The 27,073-nt window shown below is 51.8% G+C and overlaps 1 protein-coding gene across 1 annotated transcript; it reads right to left on the reverse strand.

The window, feature by feature from the left end:
• Positions 1–26,995, reverse strand: CRHR1 (corticotropin releasing hormone receptor 1). Its single transcript, XM_026864872.1, has 13 exons — positions 26,672–26,995; positions 18,098–18,182; positions 9,060–9,179; positions 7,781–7,866; positions 6,606–6,712; positions 6,103–6,223; positions 5,684–5,837; positions 5,371–5,431; positions 4,363–4,435; positions 3,110–3,195; positions 1,208–1,343; positions 972–1,013; positions 1–246 (listed from the first exon to the last, which is right to left on the reverse strand). The coding sequence occupies exons 1-13, from the start codon at positions 26,711–26,713 to the stop codon at positions 106–108; spliced, it is 1,254 nt and encodes a 417-aa protein (XP_026720673.1). The 5' UTR covers positions 26,714–26,995; the 3' UTR covers positions 1–105.
• Positions 26,996–27,073: the final 78 nt, after the last annotated feature.

Consider the following 27,073-nt stretch of genomic DNA (forward strand, 5'->3'; position numbering starts at 1 on the left):
ACTGGTGGGTGCAGGCAGGACCCGTCTCCTGTGCTGTGCCATGTCAGGGGTCCCACACAGTGGGGACACCGGCTCCCCCATCCCGTACAGCAGCTCACTCCCGGCTCAGACAGCCGTGGACTGCTTGATGCTGTGGAAGCTGACACGGGTTGGGGAGGTGGGGATGGACATGGCCCGAGCCACGCGGGCACGGATGGAGTGCTTGTCCTGCCATCGGTGCCACCGCTTCCGTACAGCTGATCGGACCTGGGGGTGCGAGACAGAGGAGGGGACAGTTAGTCACCGTGCAGCTGTCTGAGATTGTTCAGAGGCACCAGCCATCTTCATCCTCATTCTTTCAAACAAAAATGCTGCTGAAACCCTGCTCAGCTCCCCAGGGGCAGGGAAGCCCCTGTCACCTCCCAGGGCACCCAGTCTTGTATGATAAGATGTTGGTGAAACACAGCCCTTGCAGCTGTGAAGAGAGATGAATCCAACCGATGGTGCCTCTGAATGCAAAATGGAAACAAGAGAGAGAAATAAATCCGAGCAGAGGCTCTGCAGGAGAGCCAGCATCTTACACACTGCATTGGCTATTGCAAGGGGCTGGAAGAGGTGCGACTGACAGTTGGGGAGGCTTTATAGCTTGTCTGGTTCATGCTAGTGGCATTGCTTCAACATTAATTCTGCCCTACAACAGCCCAAGTGCTTTGTGTGGCAGGTAAATAGTGAAGAAATGCCTTTTCATTGGCCGCAGTGTGGGATGGCCTGGGAGATGGGCACTGGAGGCAGGCGGCTGAGACGGTGCGGCTGGGTGAACACTGAAATCCCCAGACCAGCCCAGCTGGGACCAAGAGATGAAGGACCACGAACTGCATGGTGTGATACGCTTCTGGGTCACCAGTTAGCTCTGGTCCAGCCCCTTTTTCTCCTGCATCAGTTATAGATGATTTGGTAACTTCCCCCCAGCACCCCCATGCCCTGGTGCTCACCTCGCTGTTCAGGAAGCAGTAGAAGACAGAGACGAAGAAGCCCTGGAAGGAAAGAAGCAGCAGAATCACTGCAGAGCTATGGCCAGCAACACCCCCAGGCTCAGGATCTTTGGAGCAACCCTGGGTTTTGGGGATGTCTGGTTTTGGAAGAAGGCAGAAGTGGGGGAAGGCATTGACCAGGACAGGGTCCTCCACATCCCTTCATGGGGGGACTGAGATGGTGCTGAGGACCATACCTGGAAGGACTCCAGGAAGGAGTTGAAGTAGATGAAGACAATCCTGGAGATCTCATCCTCACCCGGGTTGACAAAGAACAGCATGTAGGTGATTCCCAGCAAGGGCAGCAGCACCAGTGTGGCCTTGACTGCTTTCCTGGGGAGAAAACACAGACCTGAGGTGCTGCAGTGCAGCCCTGGGCATGAGGACTCTCCCACTCCCAGCACCAGCAGGGCTGGGACTGCTCTGGGCAAACCAGTGGCTGGGGGAGGACAGAGCAGAGCTGAGCTGTTTTCCAATGCGGTTCCCAAGTGATTGAGCTGGTTTGAGCACTGGGCACCTGCTGTGGTTTCTCCATCCAGAAAAGGGCAATGGATAGTGGAGACCTGACCTTGAGCTGGCACAAAATGATCGCTTGGCTGATCTAAGGCTCGATTAAAAAAAGAATTAAGGAGAGCAAAATAATTCACACCCTTCAAAATGGGTTTATGAAAAACTTATCTCAGCTAATTAATTTGATTTTTTTTCTTGATGAGATTATAAGTGCCATTTGTGAAAAGTAATAGTGCTGATACAAGAGTGTGGGAAGGATCAGGGCTTGGCATCTCATTTGATTGGATTAGGGGACAAGAACAATGCCAAGGTAACACTTTTTTCTTAAAGATGAACAGATTCCAACATTAGCTAAACACAGGAAAAGTCATCCCTGGCAAGTCTGGGCCGGGCAGGGACATGGCCTGGGACTGTGCTGCATCGCTGACCTGGAGGAGAGTCACAGCCCCTGACACAAACTGGCAGGTGGTCCAGAGGAGCTGGGAATAACCGAGGACACAAGCATCTTCAGGCTGGCAAACTACGGGAAGCACATGCACTCGTGTAGCTTCTCAAGGAGAGCAGCCATGGTAGCGGGGGATCCATCAGCTTTTTACCAAAAGCCGTTATCTAAGGTGAGCAGGACCCCTCCAGGGCTGTCCCTTGACTGGTTTAAGTAGAACTGCACCGTTTATAGCCTACTGAACTCTCCAAGTTTTCCTGTCTCACAAGATGTTTCTGGGAAATTAAAATGTTCTTTTGCACAAGGGTTAAACCCCTTTTCTGCCAAAGTCAGGTAAATACTAGAAAACCAAAAGGGTCTCAGAATTGCTGACTGAGGCCATCCATCTTATTTCAATAGCCTTTATCTCTGCTCATCCCAAGTTGAATTGTTCATCCCAGCTTAATACTCTGTGATGAGGAAGCTGGCATTTCCCAGTAAGAGCATCTGAATTTTCCCATTTGCAGCTGAAAAATCCACCCTCTACCCTAAACCTACTTCTCTTGACCTAGAACACAGTGACATTCCCCGACTCCTACCCAGAAAATGATCCAAAGAGAAGCACTGATAAAGGCCAAGGTGTCTTCTCCTGTTCCAGGTACTTTGGAGAGCTGCTCTGACCACGCACCTCCCAAGTTATCTGCAAAATACTCCTCAGCAGAGAAGGGTGAAATTTTCCTGCCTCGGTGCTGCCTTCTCCTTGCAGCTTCGCAAGGAGGTGTTTGGGGTGGCATCAACTCATTACTTCATCCTTGGCCTTTGCTTTGCTGTCAAGCAGCAATTTAATTCTCACCTCCGTGCCAGGATTTGCAGCTCTGAGCCCAGCAAGCTGACTGGGTCCCACCAGAACCAGCTTTTGCAAAGAGCTCCCTTCAAAGGCAGATCCAACCACCCACATTCCCCATTGCAAAGCTCTCACTGGCCAAGATTTTTCAACAATCCCATATACAGTAACCACGTGTCTCCGAAAAGCATTTGAGGTGTTCTTAGATGTCTTCTCCATGCTCCCATCCCCTTAATGCTCAACTGATGGGGCTGTTCCTATCCCCCCTAATCATGCTAATGCAGTTTCTAGGTCTGCTTTCTGCAGGGTCGCTCGTACTCTTACCTGTACTGGATTGTCTCTGACGTGGTTGAAGCTCGGAGCTTCGTCATGAGGATTCGGACGATGTTGAAGAGAAAGATGAAGTTGATCTAGAAGGAACAGGGCACCTGGTTAGCGCCTGCTTCCCCAACATTTCCTCCCATTTCCTCAGCAGAGGCAGTGGGCCGTGCCAGGAGAAATAGGAATGTTTTCTTTTGAACCTCATCTATTGCCTTCCAGTTACTGAAGCAGAACATCTGCATTTATCATCTTTAAAGCACTTTAGCAATAAGATGTAGGAGTTTTTTCAAGGGAGTGGGTCAGCAGGGCACACCAGAAGATTGGCGAAGAAGGGCAAGCATTATAGAAAGGGCTGAAGGTGAAGAGGTTGGAGGGGGAAGAGGAATATAAGGCAGCTGAGGGGATTTTGGGAGAGTGGCTGCCATCACAGCAAGGAGCTGCTTGGCCGCTCTCCCAGCTGTCAAACCACTAATGAGGACTTGGGAAGGCAGCACCGGGAGCTGAGTACAATTGTCACAAATTAGAAGAGGCCTGGCTACCTGATGGGCTGGGAAATGAGAACCAGGCTCAATTATTCCGGGAGGCCAGTTGGTGTTGGTGATTAGTGCTCCCTTGGGTTTCTTCAGCATTGGGCAAGGCGGGAGGAAAAGCTGTGGGACCTCGTGCTGCTTTCACCCTTCAAACACAGGCTGGACCCTGGCACTGCTGCTTGTGACTTGCCATCTCTGCCCCTCTTTGTCCCTTCCCAAAAGGGCAAAATCCCAGCAAATTACAGTCCGTATGCCCCCTGGTTCAAGCATCACTGCCCAGCCAAGGGCCAGGAGCAAAGGGATGTGGATCAGGGCATGGGGTTGAGGTCCCCAGGTTGCTGTGAATGCTTGGCAAAGCACCCACCTGCACCCAGAGAGTGCCAGGGCAGGGATGGAGGGACTTACTGACGCATGTGGGAGTCTGCTGATGGGGACATCCCTATCGGAGTGAGGTCTCCAGCCTCTCTTTCTGGCCCACCCCAAGCCAGCAGGATCCAGGCATGCTGTTTCTCACTGGGGGTTAGGTGCCCACATTTGCTCTACGTGTGGTTTGGGTGCAGGTCGCTGGGCTTGCAGGACGAGTGGCATTGCTGCCGTGGGGCAGCATAGCCAGTGGCGGCAGGGCGAAGCTAAGGGAGGGAGCAAGACCCCGTTCAGGAAGAGCATTATCCCACATGCAGGTGAGAAGGACCCTATATTTAGCAAGCAAGGTCGCTTTGCTCTTACCAGAAGCACCAGGATCATGGGGCCTTGGTAAATGTAGTCGGTATAAACTCCTGCTCGCTTCCCAAACCAGCACCTGCAAGGCAAGGACAAGCGGTGTCAGGGATATCTGGTGTCGGGGACAAGCCTGCAGTGTGAGTGACCTGGATTCACTCCTGTCCTTGCACAACCTCTGCAAGTCCCGGTCCGCAGGGTGAAAGCACTACACTTGAACTGCTGTAGCTGCTATGGAAGAGCCTCCCTGGGAACTTGGCGTATGGAGGTGCATGGGGGCCTGTGGGGGTGTCCATGGGCCCTGCAGGTGAAATAAAGAGCTTTCCCTTCACAGGGATGTGGGAACTGGTTATTGCAGGACGAGCAGGAACAACCTTACACACACACCGGTCCGGGTTGGCTCTGTCCCCAGCAAACTCTGCGGGAGCTCACGCAGGTGTAGCCGTGTCCTGGGAGCACCTTGTTGGTTTTGTTAACTCAGCGCTGTGCCTGCGTGAGTAGCACAGGGCTGCTGAAGTCAGGGGACAAAACTAGCCCTGAAAAACAAGACAAGCTGCCATTCACCTAAATGGGCTCCTCTTAACTCCCCAGTCCATGCGATGAACTCTCAAGTGTCTGTTAAGACCTCCATTAGCAAGTCTCTGTGAAAATGGCTCAGGTGGTGGTAGTTTATATCTCTGCTGGTAGATTAAATCCCAGCTCCATTTAGCAAACACATTGTAGGAGCTTTGGCTTAATCTTGCCTTTTCCCCCTTAAAAATCTCATTTGCCCTTTGAAGGGAAAAATGCAGCGGCAGGCAGCTGCAGGCAGGGCTTGTGCAACAGAGAGCCTAAAGGTGGGATAAAAGAAAGAACAGAAGAATATTATCTTTTATTCCTCCCACCCTTTCCATGTCCCCTGCCTTGTGTCAGCCCCTCCAGACAGGATCCGTGCCTGCTGCAGCCCCTGGCACAACTGATCTCTGGAGAACTGGGATAGAAAGGGGAATAATGGGGAAGGAGAGCAATCAGACTCACTTCTCGTTGTCGTAGTACAGCTTCCCGATGGCCCAGGCGACGATGATGGGAAAGGGGATACCTGCAGATGAACACACAGGTGAGGCTCAGGGGGGCAACACTGCCATAAAACCGTGCTGTAACAGGGATTGTCTCACACAGGGCAAACCACCGGGTGAGATGATATGGCCATGCAAATCCCATCCTCCTGCTCCCAGCAGTCTTTTTGCAGGTACTTGGGTGCAAGAGGACCTGGAGCAGAGGATTGAGGTGGGCATCACCCACCACTAAAACCCTGGGTGCCTGGTGGGTGAAGGGAAATCCTGGTACTTACACCAGCCAATGCAGATGAACATCCACTTGCGGAGCTTGTCTGTGGAGTAGGTGAGCACGATGGCCGTGTGCAGGTAGCAACCCTCACCGAACATCCAGAAAAAGTTGGTGACGTGGAAATAATTGTAGGCAGCAGTGACCAAGCGGCACCAGACCTGCCGAGGGGGTTCAGAGGTGACATGGAGGGTGAAGAGCAGAGCTCTGTGTTACAGCAGTGAAACTGGTGCACAAACACAGACCTCAGCAGAGCAATTGAGCCCACCCTTCTCATAAGCCTGGGTTGTCCACTGACCACCAGGCAGCCCTATTTGGGCCCTCAAGTTGCTTTTGTGGTCTCATATCTACGATCCTTAAGCTCCCCACACACAACAGCTGCTCAGGGCTGGGCTCAGGCTAGCCGCCTGGCAGAGCTGCACCTACCACGTTGCTCTCATGCACCTCTGGGTTCATCGTGAGCTGCACCACAAACCATGTGGCATTGCGTAGGATAAAGGCTGTGATCAGGTTCCAGTGGATGATGTTCCTCAGGCACCGGATGCTCCTGGAGAAGAGGGGACAAGGGGCCATCAGAGCGTGGTGGGTGTCTGGCCATGTGTGGCCTGGGGGACAGGGCTGTTTGTAGAATGTCATTGTTGGGACCTCAAGGGTGAACAGCTGGGGCCATGCTCTGGCGGGCAAGACCAAGGGCAGGAGGTGGAAGACACCAAGGAGGATCCTCTGCCTCCATAACCTGCTGCTTTAAAAGAACAGCAGGAGGAGAATAACCCTGAGATGGGCATGATTCCTCCAGACTGGAGATCGATGGCCATGGGGCTATACAGCAAAAAACAAGGGCTGGGACTATTCTCAGCCCGAGAGCCATGGGGTGACCTCCCTGGGCTCATGCCCCTGGCAGGAGCAGGGCAGCAGATCAGAACACTCACCGCAGGCGCATGAAGAGCACAAAGGCCACAAGGAGGGCCCCCAGCGAGACGCAGTGCCCCAGGTAGTTGATGATGACGGCGATGTGGTAATGCAGCTTACTCTTCTTCTGGTGGGGTGAGATGGGGAGGGGGTCAGCAGCAGCCCCAGGTACCACCACAGACCTACCTCCTCCACCACATCACCTCCAAGAGCTGCACTACAAAATCTGGATCCTTTTTCAGAAAGCAACTGGAACCTGCCTAGTGCAGGACAGTGGAGATGGGACTGGAGGGGACACAGCTGGTTGGATGGGGCTAACACGGACAGGAGAAGCACCAATCTGGCCCTTCAAAGAGCCCAGGCATTTCATATCCTCCCCATGCCAGGGCAGCTCATGGTTGCTGTCTTTACACCCCCCCTGCTCAGTGCTGGGACATCCCCAAGCCCTCATCTGGGGAAATCCTGCTGTAATTCAGCTGAGCTCACTGGAAACATGACATTTGATGTCTCAGTTCATTTCTCATTGCCCTGGGGGCAGCTGAGAGGCTGGGATGAATTTGGGCAGAGGGAGCAGGGGATCTCGGGAAGGTGTGAGTGATAATTAAATTAATTGCTCCTGCTGTTAGGCACTCATCCAACCTGTGAATTAGTAATTAACTGAGTGAGAAAACCATTCCTGGCAAGAGATATCAGCTCTTAAATACCAGAGGTGGTTATCAACTACAAATGAACAGCCTGTATCTCTTTTCTGCTCTGAGGGGTGTCTTGACCTACCCAGGCACTTGAAATTCTTGGTCCCCATTTTTTTTTATCCCTTTCAGCTTCCTAAACATCCCTGTTCCGTTGCCAGGTTTGCACTAAGTGCTTATGTCAGGAGGGAGCTGGAGGAGGGTGACGGGGCTGGAGGTCATGCTGATCTGCCGCCTGGGGCCATGAGACCTCACACTGCAAATCCTCTTGGATTTTTAACAGGGAAGGAAACAGGCATGTCTTTACTTTTGGCAGGGAATGAAAATGCAAATTGAAAAGGGGATCATATATGCTTCATACAAACTTATATCTGGGATGCTGCTGTGTGCCCAGCCCACAGCTCCCTTGGGCCATTCCTGACCTGGATGCTGTTGCCCTTCAGAATTCCATTGTTGTCCCTCACCCTCCTGCCAAGAGCCCGGCTGAGGGGCTACCAGGGTCTTACCTCTTCACTGAGGATCTCCTGGCACTGGGAATAGTTGACTCGTGCTGCCCAGCTCCCGTTAGCGAGGCACTCCCTGTAGCCATTATCTGAAAGAGAGAAGCCCATCGAAGGGTTGCAGTGCATGGAGATGTGCATAAGGTGTGATCTGATGATCGAGCCAGTGGCATCATTAGGTTTGACATCAGCTCAGTTCCTGCCTTGATTACAATGGCAGGACTAAAATCCCCAGGACATTTCAGAATCACTCACGGGCTTTGGGTCTGCACCAGCGCTGCCCCTTGGTGTTGGGGGACCCCAACCCCTCCCACTGCTGAGATGCAGTGGGAGCAGCACGAGTTCCACTCTCCTTTCACCCTCCTCTGCGTCATTTGCTCCAGCGATCGTGTGCTATCCTGCTGCGACACACTGTGAAGTTTTCACTTCTCTCCCTGCATTAGGAGCTTTCTTTGCCTCCCAGCAAGGACGGTGAGTGACAAGGGAATTGGGAAGGAACGGCCACGAGAGCCCCAGAGCAGCCTCCGATTAGTGACAGCACCAGGGTGATGCCAGCGCTGGGGTGATGCTGGGCTTCTGCTATTAACAGGAGAGACCATGAGCCTCATCAGGGTGATGGGATGGGACAGGGATGGGGATGGCTCTTGGGCAGGCACAAGTATGGATTAATGAAATCATGCAAAGGCATGAGAGGCACCACGAAGCAGGAGCCGTATGCGTGCGGCAAAAAGGTGTGGAAAGGAAAAATTGATGTTTTCTGTGGGATGCAATACGTTTCTTTCATCAAAAGCAGTGCTCGAGTGGTCAGGAGCTCAACCATGTGCTAGGAATGGCCCTGGGCACTTTTCAAGTGCTTCGCGTTGTCCCCTGCTCCCAGCATGTCACCATCAGCAGTGACAACGCAGTCAGTCACCCGTGCTGGGAGGGATGAGCCACAAGGTAGCCCAGTCCTTGCTCAGTGGGGGGCTGCAGACCCCTGTGCCACCTCCACAGCAGGGCAGGCTCACTTCCCTTGTCCCCAAGATGGGGACATCAGCCCTCTCCCCCTTTACAAGAGCATATCCAGGAGGACCTGCTTCTAAAGCTGCTGCGGTGAAACCACCCTCCCTGAAATTTGGGATACGAGGGCTTTTTTCTTTTTTGGTTGATGGATCCCACAGAGCCCTCCAGTGAGCTCTGTACTCAAAGATTTGTCCCTCACTCTCCTGCAGACCCTGACGCACGTGGTTCTCTGAATTCCCCCATCCCTCATCCACCACGTCCCCACCAGTGCTGCTCATCTTACTCGTGGTGTTATACCGCACGCCGTAGAAATACTCAGGACAGGGGCGAGCTACCAGCTGTCCCACCGCACTCCGGGGCCAACATGTGCCGATCAGGTCTACCGAGGCGTTGCATTGGGGACCTGTGGGGAAAAAGGGTAGAGGGTCAGTGGAGGTCTGTGGGCCACCTCCAGGCTGTTGAAGGGTCAAGGTTTGCTCGGAGAGCTGGGGCTGCAGTCCTGGCTGAGCTGGTGGGTGGCTGCAAGCTCATCCCCCTGAGGAGCCTCATGGCAGACACCAAATGGGGTCTGTGCCGACTCCCCAAGGCCTGGTTGATCCATCCTGGCCATGACTGTTGCCCTGGTTCTGTCTGAGCACCCGGGTTAAGCTCAGTTCTAGCACAAGTCTAGTTTTCTGACCTGGCTTCCCAGGGGTTCCCTGGCTCTGGTCTTCCAGCCCTGCTCCTTTCTGCAACCATGACTTTGGCATCCAGCCCCACAACAGCCAGCAATAAACCAGATTTTCCCAGTGGTGATTCCAGCCTGGGCCTGGTGGGATGTTCCTCAGAGCCCCTCCAACCATCTCATGCCTCCTGGCTGAAAGATCTCCTTTCTAGCCGTTCCCGCTGGTCTCTTCCAGCCTTTCCCGGGAAGAAAACTCCAAGCCTGCTGCTGCTATTTCAGATTTCAAACAGGACTTATGTGCTTTTCCCAGCTACACAAGTGTGCTAACGTAGGCATTAGGTAGGCCAGATTGCAGGCTTTTTTATGTATAATTTGTGTATATTTAGAACAACGTGTACTGTAGCTAAATATGTCCTAGCTACATCTCCAAGTGAGGTAGGAAGCACAATGACTGTAATATCCGTATAATATGATCCTTGACAAGCAGCAGATGATAGGCTGCAGACCCTGGAAGGGGCAGAGTTCCGTGCAAACCACTCTTGGGTACCAGAGATGTTTGTGCTGCCAGTGCAGAGACAAAACACCCCAATTCGCAGCTCTCTGGGTACGAGAACACAGTGTTGCCTCTCCACCTGGACTTGATAGCTGTTATTTGAATTCTTTTCCCAAAACTTCCTATGGATAAAGCTGGCTAAAGAGTAACCGAACAGAAAAAGCAAAATACTGTGTTATTAATATAATGAAGGTTTTCATGGGGGAATGTTTTCCCTGATTATCTGAAAAATTGGCTTCTTTATTTCTTGGGATGTTTTCAGAGCAAAATTTCAGTGCAAAGAAAAGGAAGGTTTTCTTCAAACATCTTTGCAAGGGAAAACAACTTCCAAACATGTGAGCTGGGGAAGCATCAACACATGGTGAGCATTACCTTCTGCCTTCCATAGCGTGTAGTGAGAAATTAATTTTGACGATGACCTTTGCTTTTAGCTTTGCTAATGTGTATGGTTGCTGCAGCAACCTTCACTTTAAGTTAACTGTTTCGAGCTTGTACTTCTTATGTGCATTTTATCACGTCTAGTGTGCTTGTCTGTGCTTATTTGCATCCATTAGCATTTGTTGAGCTCCTTAATTGTTTCTACCCAAATTTGACAGAGAAATACAGGGTCACAGAAAATGAAGTCCCTGTTTAAAATTTTATGATAATATTCATCCAGATAGAGAAAAGGCAACCGGTAATTGCTTCAACTAAGGACAAAGGTAAATTGCAAGTGGTCTCCCTGTTAGCCACTGGGAATCCCTCCAGGTGAGAAGCTGCTTGAATATCTGGAACAGGAAAAGCTTCACTTGGAATAACCAGGCACAGAAAAATGGCGCTTGCACAGTGCTATGGCCAGAGCAGCTCATGGAGTCATCAAAAACCTTTGGACACAAACTCTATTGTCTCCCCATCCCCTCATGCCTCAGTTTCCCTCCTGCATCCCAGGGACTGTGCTGGGGCATAGATGCAGACTGCTCAGGGAGGAGAATCAGGAAGATTCAGTAATTAAGGGTCAGCAGAGCCAGAGAGCGGTAGGAATGGTACTGTCCAGTAGAACAAAACCACAGCAATGACATTAATAACCAAAACCATCACGGAAATGATGTCCTCAGACAAAGGTGGCATCATTCTGTTATTTGTCTGCTTAAGCCTGGATTTAATATCTCCACGTCTCCAAGGCACTTGATTTAACGCTGCTTGACCCTCGTATTAAAGCGCTATGGACACCCACCAGGCGACAAACTAAGTGGATGGGTCTTGCAGTCCCACCACGACAGGGATGCGGGGTGAAGATGGAGCGGCATCACCAGGAGCTCAGCCCCCTCCTCGTGCCATGGCTCGGGGTTGTGGGGTGGGGTGACATCCGTGCTTGGGGGCTGCCGCTGGGTGAGCAGAGGTCAGGCCTAGCCAGGCTGTAGGAGGCTCCTGGGACTTCATCCTGTGCACAGCAGGCTTCACCCCAGCACCACCGTAGGTGGCATTTTGAGGTCTGTCCGACCAGTTTTTAATCTAATAGGAGGCTGTAATATTTTTCCCGGGCTCACAAAGAGAAATGCTCGATGAAGAAAAGCTGCAGAAAGCAGATGTTGCTCATCTCCAGCGTATAGGGAAGAAAAACATTTTGCTGGGGAAGGTTAAGTAAAACAGCAAAGGCAAAGAGTGCCGTGAGGGCTGTGACATCCCATTTGCCCAGCACGACCCGTCTGCTCCAGCTGCTCCCCAGTGGCACACGGCTCCCAGCATTTAGAGCGCTGTTTAGCATGGAAATTATATGTATCAGTGCTAAATGCTTTCATATCTGCTTTGCGGCCCATCCGTATTTGCAGGGGGATTATTCTCCCAGGTTCTGCAGATGTCTGCTCCAGCCTTCTCAGCACCATTGGCTGCACAGACAGTTTTGGTCTTTGCAGCTTTACATCAAGAAAGGTCAATGAATGTCCTACTTGTGCCCAGTCCCCCTGATTTGGCTCCCTCACACGCAGAAACACGGCATTTAGGGTGGGAAGGAGCTGGTCCTGCTTTGAGATGGGGAATGTGGCACCAGGGAAGACACTCAAATCCCTTCTCACCTTGTTTCCCTTGGTTGTGGTGTTTTGAAGCAATATAAAGCATTTCCTTCCTTTTGAAGAAAAAAAGTGCCTGTCCAGGGACTTACACTTGAGCCAATCGTATCACAATAACTGTCTCAGGATAACTATAGAAATATCTCCCTGTTTATGTAAAACATCCCTCCCCAGCCTGCTTCCACCACTTGCAGAGGCCCCTGAGATGGCTCCAAGCTAAAGCCGTGCAGCCGTGTGAAGCCTGGCAGCGTAAAGCTCTCCAAGTCCCAGCTCATCTGCCAAAAGATTTCGAGCAAATTTAAAGAGGATGGAGCATGTTTATCCTGGTCCAGCCCCACCAGACATGTGGCCACAGTGCTCTTGTGCTGATGCCAGGAGGTCTGAAGCTCCTGTACCGTCAAACCATTGCTGAAGTGGTATGAAGAAGAGTAAAGCAAAGGTTGTGCTGATATAACTGCCAGTAAGCACGTTCTCATCTCACACCAGGCAAAGCTTTGCACCAGGGCAGCATCTCAGCTTGCTGCTCTGCCTCCAGTGACACTAAGGCTGCTCGAAGGGTGAAACCTCTCTCCTCCTGTGCAACACAAAGGAGCCAGAAGAGATGATGGAAAACTGAACCACAGGCTCATTCCTGTGGTTGGGAGTGATCGTGTTATTTATCTACGGTGTCTCAGGAGGCTGAGTAAGAGCCAAAAGGTGTTAGCTCATATCTTTACTTGTCCTGAGCTTTTACTCAACCACAATTATCTCTGTCATCCCTGATGTCCTCAGTAACTGCATTGCTGCTGCTGCCTCTGGCAGGCTGAAGCCTCTGGCTCCTTGAGGGTGTCCCTGCTGCAGCATTTGCATTTGGTTATCAGGGCTTCATCTCCACATCTAATCAAAATACACTCCCTAGAGCCAGCCAGCCAGCGGCCATTCATCTCCCCCAGGCAGCTCCACCACACTGGTGTAGCAGAAGGAGCCATTTCCCACCTTATTGCCCCAAAGCAAGGGCCTTTGAGGGGATGCTCTGATTTCAAGGTGCTGTTGTGCCAAGGAGGGGTGGCTTGATCCCAGCAGCAGAGCCACTCAGCTTCTTGAGCTATTGAGAGAAACGGCACTGGGGGGACAATTTATCTTAACACAGGGTTGAAATTGGGGTGGTGGAGCTGCTTGCCTTCCCTCCGAGTTGAGGTTGGGTACTAAACATGACTGGGAGCAACAATGGTAGTCTCAAAATGCTTAGATCCTTGCTCACCCCCTACCTCCAGCACTGCTTTTGGTGGCATTGTGTGTTTCTATTTATCATAGTAAGAGTCCAGCCCTTGAAAAAGCCTCAGCAATCCTCCAAGCATTCAAGTTCCATAATCCTCAATGAAAAATAATTATACAGGCTAATTAAAGGTTATGGTAGCAAAGTGTCTTAGTAGTGAATTTTTGGCTTGTTGCTATTCACCATCATTGACAGTCTTCTTGGGTCTTTGGTGCTATTCTGGAGAAGAATAAATAGGAGGCATCCAACCTAGCTTCTGCCATCAGTATTTGATGCATCTGCTCAATGTCATCACTTAAGACTGATCCACGTACAGCTTCTGTGGAGCAGATATATTTATTGAATATATAATGTGGTGGGTTGGGTTTGGGGCACATCTTGTTCTCCTGATCTGACCTGTAGAGTGGTTGGAGTTGTGTTATTATTAGAGGTGTCAGCAAGTGGTTTATTCCCTGGTATTGGCTGGGCTTTGCTGGTGGGTGAGCAGAGACACATAATCCCTTGCTGGCAGAGTTTTCCTAGCAAAGACTTCTAGTTTGGCTACAACTGAACCAAGTAGCTGGCAATAATTTTCCTGCATCCAGTCCAAAGTACAGTTTAACTGCCGTAGCTGCTGCTCACACTGAGATGTGCCAGGACCCTGTTTCCTACCAGAAACCCTCGTCATCTTCCCTCCTCCTCTACAAGAATATCTATGAATACAAGCAAGTTTCTATTGACATCCCTGTTTCCTAGATGATGGAGCACAATCACTTTATCGATACTAGTATACACTATGATTATTTTTTTTTTTTAAACACTACGATTTTCCAAATAGGTGAGTTCACATTTTTTTTTGTTCCCAAACCTGCCTCAGCATCACGGCTGTCCCTCAGTGCTAAGTCTCTGCCAGGACTCATTGCTGCCTCTTTAGCCCCTGCTCAGCTCCTTTATTAGTATTTCTGCCTTGGTGGGAGAGATGCCAACGAGGCTGAAGGGAAAAGAAGCGCTGATGTTGTTAATTTGACCTTTATGAATTTAAATTCCAGTCTCTCCCCAGGGGAGTCAGTGAGTGAATGAAACAGCAGCAGCATGAGAAGGGACTGCTGGAGCAGTGTCAGCGGTTTGGGGAGCTGAGCTGGAGCGGGTGGAAAGTCTCTTGGTCAAACTGTCACCCGCTGTGAAACATCTTTCCAAACCTGTCTGATAAAGTGCCTGCAAAGGAAATGCTCTCATCACTTGCTGCTCTCCTGTGCTTTTCAGCCACAGCCTTTCGCTATATCTGGGCCAACTTGATTTGCTTTATTTAAATGAAAAGCTATGCTCCCTTCCCCTCCTTGAAAAAACCTCCAGTCTAAAAAAAAAAAAAAGACATTTCTATTCAGTTCTGCCTACCTTTGGCGTAATTTTCCTTTGCTTTACATGAACTTACAGTGGTGGGAAACATTTCCTGGGAAGGAATCAGCTGTGTTTCCCTCTCTCCTGAGCACACACACACACATTGAGGATAACAATTTCTTGTGATAACAGTTTAACAGCTTAACGAAGTGAAACGTGCAGCCAGGACCAACCAGTGCTGTTAGCAATTGGATGCCAGCTCCTTGGGCCGATCCACACTTGATTGCTACGAGCGGCAAAACAACCCCATGAGCACTCTGAGCTTGCTCTACTCGAGTGCTTTCTGCTGGGCTGCGTTGGAAAAGCCTCATCTATTCATTAGGAAGAGCCTTTCCCATCTGCTCAGACTGCCCCTTCCTTCCCTGGGGAAGTGCCCCGATGGGACATGGTCCTGCAGCTGCCAGGGGAGGCTTTGCCCGATGGGTGGAATGACCGTGTCCCTCCCTGAGGTGCTCTGTGGCAGGGAAGCAGCTGAGCACAGACCCCGGGGAGCTGAAACCATCAGGAAGACAAATTTGTGGTCTGAGGCAATCTGTAGGCTGGGAGCCCCTGGGACAGGTTCCTATCCACCCTGGACAAGGGATGTGATTTTCACCGCTTTCCTTTTTAAGCTTAATCTGGGAATTTCTTGCCTTCCAGATGTTTTGGGGTGCAGCTGACCCAGCTTCCCTAATGCACCATGTTGACCTCAAGTCCAGTCTGGTATGATTTCTGCCTGGAGGAGAAAATATTCATGGTTACTGAGGAAAGCAGCCTTTCTGACAGGGTGACCAATTGTGAGTGGATTGCTCATGTGTCCCAGCAGTGGCCAGAATCAGGAGATCACTGAGAAATATTTTTGATGCATATCTAAAATATCAGGTTGGACCATCACACCTGTGCAGGGAGCCTGAATGCCGAGGGACATCACCCTGCGTGGGGACGGTGAGCTTAGAGGGAGATGGGTAAATCAGTGCTGATAGGAAGGCAGGACAAGGGAGCTCTGTGAGGCTCAGCTGTTCTGCTCCCTGGGATGAAGGCTTTTCTTGCAGTGCCTGCACCCCATGAGCCTGGTGAGCATTGCCCTGGGTCTGCCACCACCACACTGCTGTGAGCAGAGACCTTTCCAACTCAGTGCATGCACCTCGGAGAGTGCTGGCACCCTGGTGCTATCACTGTCCAGCCATGCATTCTCATTAAAAAGTGTGAGACTAAATAATGAAGGGACTGGTGACCCAAGAGAGGAGGAGAGCCCACACTGGGCTGTTTTTCAGAGCAGGGATGCTGTACACGGGCACGAGGCAGGGCCCCTCCCTGCATCCAACCGATGCCCTGCCGAGCGCGGGGCTCGTGTTATCAGCATGTGCCATTTCCCAAGGGTTATGCAGACATTAACAAATTAAGTCTCATGGCCTCACTGCAATTCTCATTAGCATCATCCTAACAACTTTCCATGTTAAATAGCCTCAAAACAAAGTTTCCAGTTTTGTAAATATCCCTCCCTAGGAATTGCTGCCTGAGTCAGGCAGGGCTTAAATGGACCCCAAGGATGAGGGCTGGCACTGAGCTCCACTTACCAAGCAGCTGACATAAGACAATGAGTTTCATTTCTACTTCTTGTTCTAAGCCCCCTCCTCGAGCTGGAAGTGGCTCTCAGATGCACCAGCCCCATCCCAAATTGAAGAGTTACTCAGGGCTGACAGGTCAGGTGTGTGGAGGCAATGGAGATTTTGTAAATCTGAAGCCTGACATGTTGTGTTCCCCTGTCCCAGAGCGCACTAAATCTTGCTGGGATTCACACTAATAAATCCCTACTGAGCAAAGCCCAATCCTTACAGAAATCAGCACCCACTGCTTGAGGGTGGCGGTGATTGCAGGGCATATCTATCAGCAAAGCCATGGCAGAAATCCTGGGCTCACAGGTTCCAGCAGCGGGTGCCAAAGCCTGGGAGGAGGCTCTGGGGCCTGAGTGCTGCCCATGGCCATCCCACCAGTGGGTCCGTGCATCACAAGAGGGCCCTGCAGTGCTTGGCTGGTGCTTCTGTGGGTCAGAGCCCACACGTTGTGGGTTAGAGCTGGACACATGTTGAACCAGGGGAGGTGAGTAAGAAGAAAACAAATGCTATTTATCACAGCCTGACACGGCCAGGGACAAACACCTTGCTGAGCAGAGTGATGAAACCTTCAGGGAGAAAAGCACATGAGTGATGACCAGGTTTCTCATCTGCACTGTGCCCAGCCTAGAAGCACACAGGTGTTTCTGTTTCTATTTCCACTTCCACCTCCACTGGCAGCCTTGCTCTCCCTTGCCTTTCTGCCTCCATTTCTTGGGCTGGGGATGCTCTGGGGACATTCCTTGCAGGGCCGCGGTAGCCTGGGCTTGGCCAGGCACTGAATCAGCTGGTGGCAAGATGTAATTTTTTAAGGAGGAGTTTTTAATGGTGCTGTTAATGGGAGCCGGGTGGCAGGCAGCCATCCGTCAGCGCCAGGCCTCCGTGGCCATCCGTCACTCTGATGGAGATTGCTGCTCTGAGCAGCAGGGCTGGGGCAAGCCTGGCAATTGCTTCGTGCCTGCTCTGGTCTTCATTCAATCGTTAGAAAACTAACTCTGCAGCATCCCTGAGCTGGAGAGGACTTTCCTCCTTGTCACTGTGAGCTCCTCTCCTCTCCCTCAGCCACCTTTCCTCCCCCAAAACCTGTCACTGAACCAGACCTGTCACTGCTGAGGTGACATCCAAGTCAAATCTTGAATATAGGCTAAAAGCCAGTTTTGGCACAAACACATCTTGCGCCTGGCCTGGTTGGATGCAAGCCCATGTATGGGTGTTGAGTGGGAGTGAGCTGCCCATGACCCTGCTGGCCTCACCCGACTCAGCTGAGCCAGCCCTGGCCATGGCTACGTCCCCAGAAGCTCCTCGTGGCTGGTGGACTCCCAAAGTGCTCAGTGGCAGACATCTAGGAGTGCTGGGGGATGGAGTGTGGCTGAGCCCTGAGCACATGGTAGCCACACTGCACTGGTGATGTGGTCTCTGCAGAAAGTCACAAACTCCAGTTGTCAGCCCTGGGCAGGGGGATGGCAGAGGGGGATGGACATAGGGGACAGGGTCCTGGTGTCCCTGGGCATGGCAGAGAACAGGCAGCTCGGGAGCAGGGGCCAGGGAGATGTTTCTTTGCTCACTTCCCCCTTGAGCCCAGACCAACAGACATTTATTTTCTCTATTTTTAGCTCTCCTGAGCTCTGCATTTTCTACCTGCCTCAACTGTCACCCTGCAAAGAGGCTGCTGCAGCAGGCAGCACGGGGCTGCAACGCAGCCTCAGCACAACCCACCTGCCCGAAAAAGGAGCTGGGCAACTGCAGATCAGCCCAGAGACCCCCCCATACACCTTTGTCCAGCCATCCCTGCCGCTGGGGTCCCCTAGGGGTGGCTGGGGATGCAGGACACTCACCCGTGTGGTTGGTGATGGGCGGCAGGCTCTCGCAGTACTGCTCCTGGATGGAGGCTGCCACTGGGCTATCCCAGAGGAGAAACGCCTGCACAGGGAGAGAGAGGACCACAGGCAGGGTTATATGTGCAATATGCCACTTCCCCAGCCACTAGTCCCTCCTTGGACACAGCAGTGTGTGGGGGGTCAGACCTGAGCTTGTCCATCTCTTGCTAGATGCCACCCCAAAAAGCTGCACGATCGACACATGCCTATCTGCAGGATGGGTTTGCAGGTTTCCCAGCCCAAAGGAGCCAGGCTTATCCAGACCGGAGCTGTAGGACTGAATCTCTCTGCTCTGTTTCCCACCCACCGATCCTCTCCTGCACCAAATATCCCCCTCAGCAAGCCACACTGCAGCCCTGCTCAGCCCCTGCTGGGTCATGGGAGCTTCTGCTATTTAGCAATTAATTCAACAGTTTTAGTTTTAGCATCTTTGCATCCTGAGAGCAGACAGGGGAAACATGATGAGCCTGACACCACGCTCGGATTTTCAATACTTTATTAAAATCACAGCCTTGTAAGCTGTCAGTGGAAAGATGCTAAGACACATCCTTAAGGAGATCCGATCCACAGTCAACCGGGTCTGGCTAACTCTTTTGTCAGGAGAAAATCTCGTCTGCAAATGCTGACATTCCCATTGCATTGGGAAGCATTGCCCAGCACCCATCCCACCCCTTCTCTGGAGCAGCTCCCGGGCAGCTCTGCTGTGAGAGAAACCCATTGCCATAGGGAGTTATTTTGGAAAAGCTACTAGTGAATTTTTGTGCCTTTGCAGGAGTTTGGGGAAACTAAAACCAAGGCAGGCAACTGTAAGTCGCAGACCGCAGAGGGACGGTGCTGTCAGATCCAAAGCTCACCAGGGAGGCAGATGGGGGAAGGAGGAACCTGCTGTTTTATCAAATACGTTGATTTCTACCAGAGCAGCTGCCCACTTTTTCCTCCGGCTCAGAGACTGGTGACATGGTGACATGGGCTGATCCCTTCTGCTCAGGGGACGAACGCCAGTGGTGGATGAGTCTAAAATCCACTTCTCTCACCCCAAGCCTGCCCTGCAAAGACTGACTAAAGCCCTGGAGGAAAGCTCACTGCTAACGGAACGGCAGAGCCATGCCCCAAAATACAAGCACATATAGATCCCTCAGGAAACTCAAACCTGAGCCTTAGAGGCAGGAAAAGCTGCAGCCTCCTCTACTTGCAAGCAAGCTCTTAGCTCCCCAGGGTGGTGGGCTGGTCCCTTAGTGACTGATCTCTCTTCCTGAGTGCCATTTACCTTCAAAACTGCTCTGGGGAGGGAGAAGACAGTCCTCCTCTTGCCCTTTAGCCTTATAAACACTGGCTGCTCTTGCTGGCACACCCAGCAGTCCCCTGCACCGTACCAAAGCATTAGCAGGATTTTTTTCAGACAGGGAGACAAACTCAGCACCCACTTGCTCTTTTCCAAACAACTATTTACTGCCTTGGGAAGCTGGTTTTGACAGCAAGAGAGATGTCAGGCAGACATATAAATGGAGCTGAGAATAGCTTCCTTGTTATGACTGCTCCAGATGGCACAGGGGATCCGGCAGCAAAACCCTGCCCCGAGCACAGGTGCTGCATTGAGCTTCTGTGGTGCTGGTCCTGCAGGAACCGGGCACCTCCTGGGTCTCCTTGCTGAAAGCTGAGACCACTCCAACTCCAGACATGGGGTGAGTGAGGTGGTGCAGGGTCGGCTCCCCTCTGCACTGGTGCCCACAGTTGGTGCCCAGAGGACCTGATGGCTCTTTGCACAGGTAGCTGGGACAGAAGAGTTCCTCTCAAAAGGGGCCGGGATGGTTTGCCTACCTGAACAGGCTCTGAAGTGTTAATTGGACGTGTTTCTCCTAATTGCAGCCTGCTCCAGCCTGGCAGTGCCTGTTCTGCTTCCAGACACAGGGAGAGGTCTTGGCACTGAGCAGAAGCATGGACCAAGCTACAGCTAGAGGGGGTATGGACGGAGTGCAGTCTCTGGCTCTTTGCAGGCTTTGTAACTGAGCTGAAACAGCTACAGAGGGAAGGAGGGAGGGAAGGAAGGAGGGAAGGAAAAGAAAGAAAGAAAGAAAGAAAGAAAGAAAGAAAGAAAGAAAGAAAGAAAGAAAGAAAGAAAAGAAAGAAAGAAAGAAAGAAAGAAAGAAAGAAAGAAAGAAAGAAAGAAAGAAAGAAAGAAAGAAAGAAAGAAAGAAAGAAAGAAAAGAAAGAAAAGAAAGAAAGAAAGAAAAAGAAATGGAAAGAAAGAAAGAAAGGAAAAAAAGGTTCCCCAACACACAACAAACTCTACCAGCTATTTCACCAGGTTCTGAGTCTTGCCTCACTGCAATATGGCCAATGCACTTGACAGGGCAGAGGGTTTTTCCTACTCCTGTCAGCCCCAGCTCGTGGGGGATAATGTGGGGAAGGTGGCAAGTGCAGGTGGATTTGCACAAGCCAAAAGCATCCTGATGCAGTACCCTGACAGTCGGGCTCTCTGTTTTGCTCTTTGCGGGTTACTTTGACCCTTCCCCAGGCTTTGCACAGAGAATAGGTCAAAGCTCCCTCCCCGAAGAGCTTTGCCTGCCAGAGCATCGCTGCCGTAAGATGCCACATGGTGCCCAGCAGGTCCCAGCCTGGCCGGGCTGGAGCCAAGCACACTTCAGCAGCCCTGAAACGACAGTGTGTCATGCTTGGGCCAGAGAGGGGCCGTGTCCCTCTGCCCTGCCAGCCCTTCTCTGACACAGGCCACAGCAAATCATGCTCTGCAGTGAAGAACATCTCCGCCACCTCTCAGACTGACAATCCTGGAGAGCTTCAGCTGAGCATTCAGCTGCATGGGAAAGAAAAGAAATCTGCTTTTCTAGAAGCAGCTGCTTTGCACAGAGGTCCTGGTCAGCCTGCGGAGTTGCTCCCATGGGGATGATGGTTCTGCTGGGAGGCGCACAGGCATCATAAGGCCACGCACTGGCAGCAGCTTCTCCTCCATCACCAGTGGTTCCACTGCTGTTGCCTCAGCATCTGCCCAGCTCCCTTCCAGGCTCTGCTAACCTCTCCGTTTTACACACGGGGAGGCATCACAGCAGACGCCGATGGTGCTGGGTTAACCTCAGACCTCAGGGAGCAGCAAGCTCCCTCCTTTCACCCCCTCGTTTCCTGGAGCGGGATCAGCCATCCTCCACCAGTACTCGCTGCATGGCTCAGACACCAAAACCTGACGCTGCTCAGTGTTTACTGCATCCCACACACAGCAAACACCAGCTGCAGTCAGTGTCCCACCACCCACCAAGTCAAGGCTGTCCCAGAAGGGAAACTGAGGCACTAAGCACAACTTGCCTGAGGTCACTCAGGCTGTGCTACTCTTACCCAGACCCACTAGCTGTGTCCTGGTGGAACGCCCCATGAGGGGCACAGGGTGGCAGGTCCCCTGGGCCAGAACACGCAGCACTGGGCTGAGACAGTGTCAGCTCTTCGGCACGAGGGGGCTGGGATTCTCGCTGCTGGTATGGGTGTGAGCAGCACAATCACACACACACGCACGGCCTCAGTCTCTGTGACCTGCCACTGACCTAGCAGTAAAATTCAATTAATAACAATTAGGAATTAATGTCCCCCTGCAGTGCTTTCCTTCTCCAAAGCAATCCACAGATATTAATTAATATATTCACATCCGAGTCAAACATCAATCCCCCGCGCTGCACTACCCAGAGACAGGCTTGTCCCCCCTTGATATCTTATTGCCTCAAACAAGATTGGATCTGTGTGGCAGGAAGGACTGACAGCTCTGAGCAGCGAGATAGATGGCTCGTAGCCTAATTAGCAATCTAAGACGGGGCTTGGGTTTTCCACTGCTGACAGGGCTCTAATTGGGGAGTGGAGCGATTAGCAGGATAAGCAGTGCGAGCCAGTGGCTTTGCAAAGCTGGAGATGTCAGTGGGTCCAGTGGATGGTGATGGACACTGAGACCTCCTTGGGAGGGGGATCAACACCAGCCACCCCAGAGTCGCCAGTGCTGTAGGGACCTTTCTCACACAACAGTTCTGCTCCCTGGCTCGGCTGTGTCCCCTACGACACTTGGCGTGGAAGAAGAAGACCTCCTGGGACACCCGGGCAGGGGAAGGGCTGAGCACAGTCTCTGCCCTGGACCTTTGCTGAGGCTCCCTGGGGTGTTAGGCTGGGATCAAGCCTGCTCTTGGCCTCAATCCTGCAGAAAAAGGTGTCAGACTTTGGGTGTTAAATACAGTGAATGCTAAAAGAGCTGGATGCCAACCTCAGCTGGCAGAACCACATCAGAGGCATGGAAAGGGAGAGCATGGAGCAGCACCTCTTGCCAACACTGCAGCCATAGGCTGGAGGTGGCCTTGAAAAGCCTGAGAGAAAGAGCTGCCCCCCCTCAAATGTGCTGAAGGTGGCCAGCGTGCCTCCAGCCCCTGCTGCCCAGCCCTCCCTGTCCCCTGCCTTCACTCTGCTGTGGGGGATCCCTTTGTCTTTGTCTCGTCTGGCTTCCAGGAACTGTCTTCTGCAGCCAATGAGCTTCTTCCCACCTCCACCTTGAGAGCTTTCAGTTGGATACAACCCATCCCCAGTCCAAGCCATGAATGAACCCCCCTGGCCCGTGAAGGACCCCCTATACACCCCCTGCCTCAGCCCTGGCACGACATGCTTTGCCACTCCCTCAGCTCAAGGCTTCTCCGAGACCCCCCCGCTTTACGAACAAGCACCCCATTGCTCCTTCACTTCCTTACGTGCAAAGCCACATCAGGAGCCCTGCCAGTGTCAAGGCATCGAGGCAAAGCGCAGGCAGCAGAACGAGGCTCTAAGCAAGAGCCATGGGGGGATTTTCTGCAGCTGATGTTACTCAGGGGGAAAGAGCAGGCAGTGAGAACGCCTCCATCTGGCATTAAAATCTGTGAATTTATGAATTTAGCCATATTAGAGGGCCAGTCCCCATTGTGTGTAGACAGAGGCTTTGGAGAGAGTATTTATTCTGTTTGGAGTCTCTCTCTGAGCATACTGGATGCAGATCCTAACAAAAGAATATCAATCAGGGCTAAGTGAATGCCCTGTAAAACCTGATTTATGAGCAATTAAAGATTTTCCTGGATTAAGCTCTGGTTTCTCTCGCTTGCCATAAATAATTCTGACTTCATTTATCTATCAAAAGAGGAATGGATTTTTGGGGACAGGTGAAAAATGAATAATGGTATTTGGATATTGGAAGCTAAAGGCACAAACAAGCCGGGGAAGGGGACACTGCATGAATCAAAGTGGCTCCCGTGGCATCCGGATTTGCCAGAGGAAAAGCTGCTAAAGAAAAGTTGGAACGACAGACACAAGCATGGGGGAGGGCGGTTTTTCTAAGGTGGTTGTATTAAACTCTCCTGCAGATTGCACATGTGGGACCCGTGTGCATTCACAAATATTTTCATTTTAGGCTTGGAGATTTATTTTCCCCAACTGCCTCCAACATCTTGGCTGCCCCAAGCCTCCACCTTCACCCATCACCTTTTTAGGGTCATACCCTGGGCTGAACATCCACCATTTAATTCACCTGTAATTTGCCTCTAGTTTATCTGCACTCATAACTACGGAAAGCTTGGTCACACCAAAGCTGCACCTGCCATCGCCTTTCCAAGGCGAATAGTACAGGATTTCAGGGTGGAAGAGGGGCTACGATTTGCAGAAGCCCAACGCCCTTTGCTCCACCATCTGAGAGGAGGTGATTGTTTCTGGGTGGGTGGCTCACTGATAAAGCAGGACACTGCAGAGAGGACGGTCTCTTCTATTAGCTCAAAATACAGTTAGAGAAAAAAGGGAAAACAACAGATGGGCCTCTGGGTATGTTATACCATCTTCAGAAAGAGCCACCAGCTCACAAGTGACAGCTCTCAAGCACTGGACAAGGGCTCCTGGGCTCTGTTTGTTGAGGGAACCCCATGATCTGAGCTTTCATTTGGGTCCAAATACAGTTCTCCAAGGCAAAACCGCTGATGCAGCCTCTCTAAGTGCTGCAGACCCAGACCTCAGCTCGAGCTTGTCACTCGCAACAAACTTCTGGGCCAGCCCTGTGCAGGATTTCTGGTGAGCAGGGCAGGGCTGAGCCGGCTGTGCAGGCTATTCTCATTGTATTTCTATATATTCATCCTATGGTGATAGAGCAGCTATTCTGGGAACGGGCTGTGCCATTTCCATTCACTCCTTCGCCGGAGATGCGAAACCACAGGGATGATTTCATACACACTGAATCAACTCCAGCTTTTAAGGAAAGCGAGGACTGGAAGAGAATCCCCAGGGTCAGCGTGTCCTGCTACTGCAGCTCACGTTTTGCACAAGGATTTGAGCAGCGAGGGGGCAGGGGGCTGTATTTTGGCCTTATGGCTGCTCTGGCTGATCAAGGGAGAGGAGGAACTACTCCACCCCCAGCATCAAACACTTGTTTTTTCATACAATGCTTTTGCAAGCAGTTTTATCAGCCCCAGAAATGTCATCAGTTCCTGACAGAGCTGCAGGTGAACTCTTTCTTTTTAACCACGCGATTAGTTGGTTGAAATGACTTGTAGGGTGCCAAAGAGCATTTTGCAGCAGGTTTGGCTGCCTGTCTCCTGGTTTGTTTGTCCGACCCCCTGAGGGATGTCTACCCAGCAAAGCGAGGTGGACCAATTGCTGCTTAACTGGAGCTGTTGGCCAGATGTGGGAAACACCTTAGCTCTGCCAGCCCAGGGATCTGCAGGCTGCAAAATTTGCCCAAGCAGGGGAGATTCACTCCTGCTGAGCTCTCCCTTGGAGCTGGACTCCTGCAAGTCTCTGCGCTCACAGGCTGGATGCAGCTGTGGGTACTCCTGGCTGCTGGGATGTGCTCACTTAAGGCTGGACTTTAGCCCATGCTGTCCCCAGGAGAGCGCTGGGATTGTGCTGGAAAAGGGTTTGAATTTTGAATGTGTATGGCTATAAGGAAAAATAGATAGTTTGACTGCCAAGAGGTGTTTTGTAGATTGGGTGTTTCTTTTGGGAGCTGGCTGGGAGACTTCTCTTCGCTTGGGCTGGTTTTTGTGACCCCCCTCCTGGTCCCAGACACAGCACAAGGGTGGTTTTGCTCTGAAACTCTGGAAGCTTTTTGAGAATTTGGCCCCCTGTCTTCACAAGGAGATCATCCTTGGGGAACACCTAGGGATGGCTAAGGAAACCCCCGAGCCTGAAGAGGTTTAGCAGAGAATGGGACCCGTGTCTCAGCACTTACAGGCTTTTTTTCTGACCACCTTTTGCTCACACAGTAGCAATGGGGAGCTGTCATGCTCGCTTGGCTGTGCCCATCTCTGACCCTGCCCCTATTACACCAGGTCTGAGGCTTTGCCAACGGTGTCCCCACATATTGGCCAAGGGGGGCTGGGGGGAAGAGATCCTGCCCTGTCTCACCTTCATTTCTTACATCAGAACCAAACAAACCCAAGGAATATAGCTGCAAAAGATCTCCTATAAAACAGGATTAGGGGTGTGCAGCTATAGGAGAAAGCAGCTGCTCAGAAGAGGAGCTTTTAAAAGCAACACCAACTTGGCAATGAGGTCGCCTGGTGCATATTAGCTCTTCTCATCGCTTAGGTGAGAACTTTCCTGTCCCAAAGGTGCAGCTGAATACTCCTCCCTGCTCCGACCCCCGGCACTGCACAGGGAGAAACCAGCCCTAAGGGGGAAGGCTGACCCTCGCCGCCTTCTGCCCTTCTATTATAACTCTGCACTCACAGCTGGGCCATTGAGACAGGATTTTGCAGAAACCCCGGCAAATATTTTCTTTGAACCCTCTTTGACACAGAGGTTTAATCAAAAACCTGATCATTTTGTTTAACTGCCTGCATAGGTTTGTTCCAATAATATTCAAGATTTCACTGGAAACCTTTTTGTCTCCTCGTTTCCCAAGGCTTTGGGATTTAAACAGGTTTTGGGCTGGGAGCATTTTCTTTCTTGATGAGCCCTCGGGGAGGAGGAATATTGCTTCTGACAAAGCATTTGCATTTTGTGCAGAGCTGCAAAATTAGCAGTGGCTACAGTTCCACAAGGAGCGATTTAGGGAGGAAAGTCTTGTGCTTTGAAGGTGGGGGGAAAAGGAGAGGTTTCTATAGAAAATCAATTAAGGGGGTACAATGAGGCATTGCGTTTGTGTTGTCCCCGTCCATCACACCCCCAGAGCAGCCTCCCCCTCCTAGCAGCCTAAGGGAAACTGGTGGCAGCTGGTTTCACTGGGAGGTGCAAGGCGGGGAGCTGCTGGGTGCTGGGGAGGACCTGGCTGCAAGTCTCACCCCCTTTAACGATCCTTTCAGTGACTCCAGCCCCCTCCCCGCTAGTTTTTGGGAATCGTGAGCTCTTGCGAAGCCCCTGTGCCTCGACTGGAGGAATTCTCCCGAGGGCCCTTTGTGTAGCTGTTTCTCCTTTTACTTTTCCCTTCCTTCAAAGAAATGGAAAAGTCATTGCAGAGAAAGCGAGCGGTGCAGGGTGCCGAGGGGTGATGGGGAGGAAGGCAGAAGGGCCCTTCTGGGGGAAGAGGACTTAAAAGCATCTTACCTGCAGGAGGAGGAGGAGGGCAGGACGTAGGCTGGGCACCATCCTTAACTCCCACTGTGCCCAGCTCGCCGGGGCATGGCTGGCAGCGGTCCCCACTCCTGCCGGGCTCTCTCTGCCGTCGGGGATAAAATCCTCGGGGCTTCGTGCAAAGGAGAGTGTCCGGGTCCCGGCGGGGCTGCGCGGAGGCGGGCAGAGACCTCTCGCTCTCCCCTTTGTTCAGCGACCGGCTCCTGCCTTTTATAACCTCCCTGGGAGCCGGTCCTCTGGCTTCCCACCTTCCAGCTCCTGGCGATGGGCTACATCCCTCCTCACCAGCCTCCCACTCCCCGCGTCTCTCCCTCCTCCTCTTCCTCCTCCCCTTTTCCTTCCTCCACCTCCCTAGTGCCTTCCAACTCTATTCCC

This window comes from Athene cunicularia (genome assembly GCF_003259725.1).
Source record: "Athene cunicularia isolate RWA chromosome 27 unlocalized genomic scaffold, athCun1 chr27_part1, whole genome shotgun sequence".
Classification (NCBI taxonomy): domain Eukaryota; kingdom Metazoa; phylum Chordata; class Aves; order Strigiformes; family Strigidae; genus Athene; species Athene cunicularia.